Source organism: Primulina huaijiensis, chromosome 13 (assembly GCF_012295235.1).
Source record: "Primulina huaijiensis isolate GDHJ02 chromosome 13, ASM1229523v2, whole genome shotgun sequence".
In the NCBI taxonomy this organism is placed as follows: domain Eukaryota; kingdom Viridiplantae; phylum Streptophyta; class Magnoliopsida; order Lamiales; family Gesneriaceae; genus Primulina; species Primulina huaijiensis.
Genome location: NC_133318.1, coordinates 12824203 through 12826424, shown reverse-complemented (window position 1 = coordinate 12826424; position 2222 = coordinate 12824203). Strand labels below are relative to the sequence as shown.

The 2222-nt window shown below is 34.7% G+C and overlaps 1 protein-coding gene across 1 annotated transcript; it reads right to left on the bottom strand.

Annotated features, from left to right (window-relative positions):
* Positions 1-1625, bottom strand: LOC140991226 (uncharacterized). Its single transcript, XM_073461166.1, has 4 exons — positions 1609-1625; positions 1103-1492; positions 736-1017; positions 1-649 (listed from the first exon to the last, which is right to left on the bottom strand). The coding sequence occupies exons 1-4, from the start codon at positions 1623-1625 to the stop codon at positions 262-264; spliced, it is 1077 nt and encodes a 358-aa protein (XP_073317267.1). The 3' UTR covers positions 1-261.
* Between the last annotated feature and the right edge of the window lie 597 nt (positions 1626-2222).

Sequence of the window (2222 nt, the reverse complement as noted above, 5' to 3'; positions counted from 1 at the left end):
TTAATCTCAAGTAGGGACACATCAAGAGGTGTTGATGACGTATAAGCATCTTCTTCAAGCACATTCATGTTATGAATACCCCGAGGCGACACTTTTTGCAACACATACCAATTTGTTTTATCATTGTCCCTGGAATAAAATACTTGCTCTGCTTGTGATGCTAAAATGAAAGGATCACTTTCAAAAGTTTTTAGTCCTTGGTGTAAGTTGACCAGTGTAAAACCATATTCAATTTTGATACCAGTTCCAGGATTGGCCCAATCACACATAAAAACAGGCACTTTGAAAGAATAGTAGTCTAGCAAAAACAATATCTCGTATAACCCCATAGTATGATAGTCTTCCTACTGTATGTGAATTGTCATTAGCATTACATTGACAAACAGTATCAGCTTCAATTGAAACACCACTATCTTGTGTCGACCTTCCAACATCAATTGTGTGGAACCGATGTCCATTTACAATATATCCCGTATAAGATGTAACATGCTTTCTTGGAACATGTGATAGCCATTGAATTCGGTCTGAAGAGTTAACATGATCCTGTTTTGATAGCCATTCAGCAAATGTTTCCATATGTTGCTTTTGTAACAATGTTTCATTACTTAAGAAACGATGAGCTGTTTGTTTAAGCTCGTCAATGTGCATCCTAATTAAAATCATTGAATGAAGATATTAGAATACACAAGATATGTAATAAATCAAGACTAATAGTATGAAACTAACTACACTCACTGTAAGTAAGGTTCAACTTCTGCAGTATTGAACAACACATATCGATGTGCAGCTTGTAGCACGTGATCCTCTAAAATATTTTCTTTCCCTTTAGAAATTGGCCGAGCTTCTAATAATCCATCTTCCAAATCATCGTTTCTATTAGAACGAACACCAATACTATAAACATTTTTTATATAAGCACTACAAAATGCCATTCGTTCTTCTGCAAGGTAACACTCAGCTATACAACCTTCTGGTCTTGCCCGGTTCTTCACATACCCTTTTAGTATTTTCTTAAATCTAAATCACAAAGAAAAATTCACATGAAATAAGTGTTGATAGCAAAATATAAAATTTATCAAAAAGATTAATGATTACTTAATACATTTCAAATGGATACATCCAACGGAATTGGACTGGCCCACACAAGCGAGCCTCTCTTGCTAAATGAATTGTCAAGTGAACCGAGATAATAAAGAAAGCGGGTGGAAAATACCTTTCCAACATGAATAGAATTTCAGCAATATTCTCCTCGAGTTTTTCTAAGCGGTTCCTGTCTAATACTCTTTCACATAATTCATTGTAAAATGCACCCAACAGAAATATAGCATTGCGTGGACCTTTCGGTAGAAGATCTCTCAATGCTACTGATAGCAATTGTTGCATCAGAACATGACAATCTTGAGATTTCAGCCCAATAAACTTACGCTCTTCTACAGAAACACAGTTACCAATATTTGAGCTATATCCATCGGGTAACTTTATTTCCTTCAACCTAGAGCAAAATACATCAATTTCTTTTTTAGACAATGTGTACAGGGCAGCATGTAAATGATATTTATTTTCTACTTTTTCTTGCGGATGTAATTCTTGTCTAATTTTTAAGCGTACCAAATCTTTGCGAGCATTCACACCATCTTTGGATTTTTTCTTCAAGTTTAACAATGTGCCTATGATATTCTCGCAGACAATTTTTTTCAACATGCATCACATCTAAGTAATGACATAGCAGGAGGCCCTAAAGGTAACCATCAACAAGTTTCATAGTGTTAGTTCAGAATATTTCTAACAATTTAGGAACAAAAATAAAAAAAATTTGAAAAAGCTAATGAAAAGAGTGCAAATTAACTTACACTCCAATATGGCAAATCGAAAAAAATCGACTTTTTCTTCCACCTTTGAACTGGTTTTTGTACCTCTTTTGAACTATCCTGCTTCTTCCTCTTTTTCCTCAAAGTGTTGACAGTCTAACTCTTTTTCTTTTTACCCCAGTCATTTTCAATATCTTTCAATGCATCGGTAATTTCTATCTCATTCAAAGGTCTAGGTTTCCCTTTACTCTCTTTTTTCCCATTAAACCACTTTTTTTTCTGACGAAATGGATGATTAGGAGCAAGAAATCTTCTGTTGCCTAAGTATGCAAACTTTCTACTATACTTAAGCCACATAGAACTTATGTCTTCACCACATATTGGGCAACCGAGTTTCTCTTTTGTGGCACATCC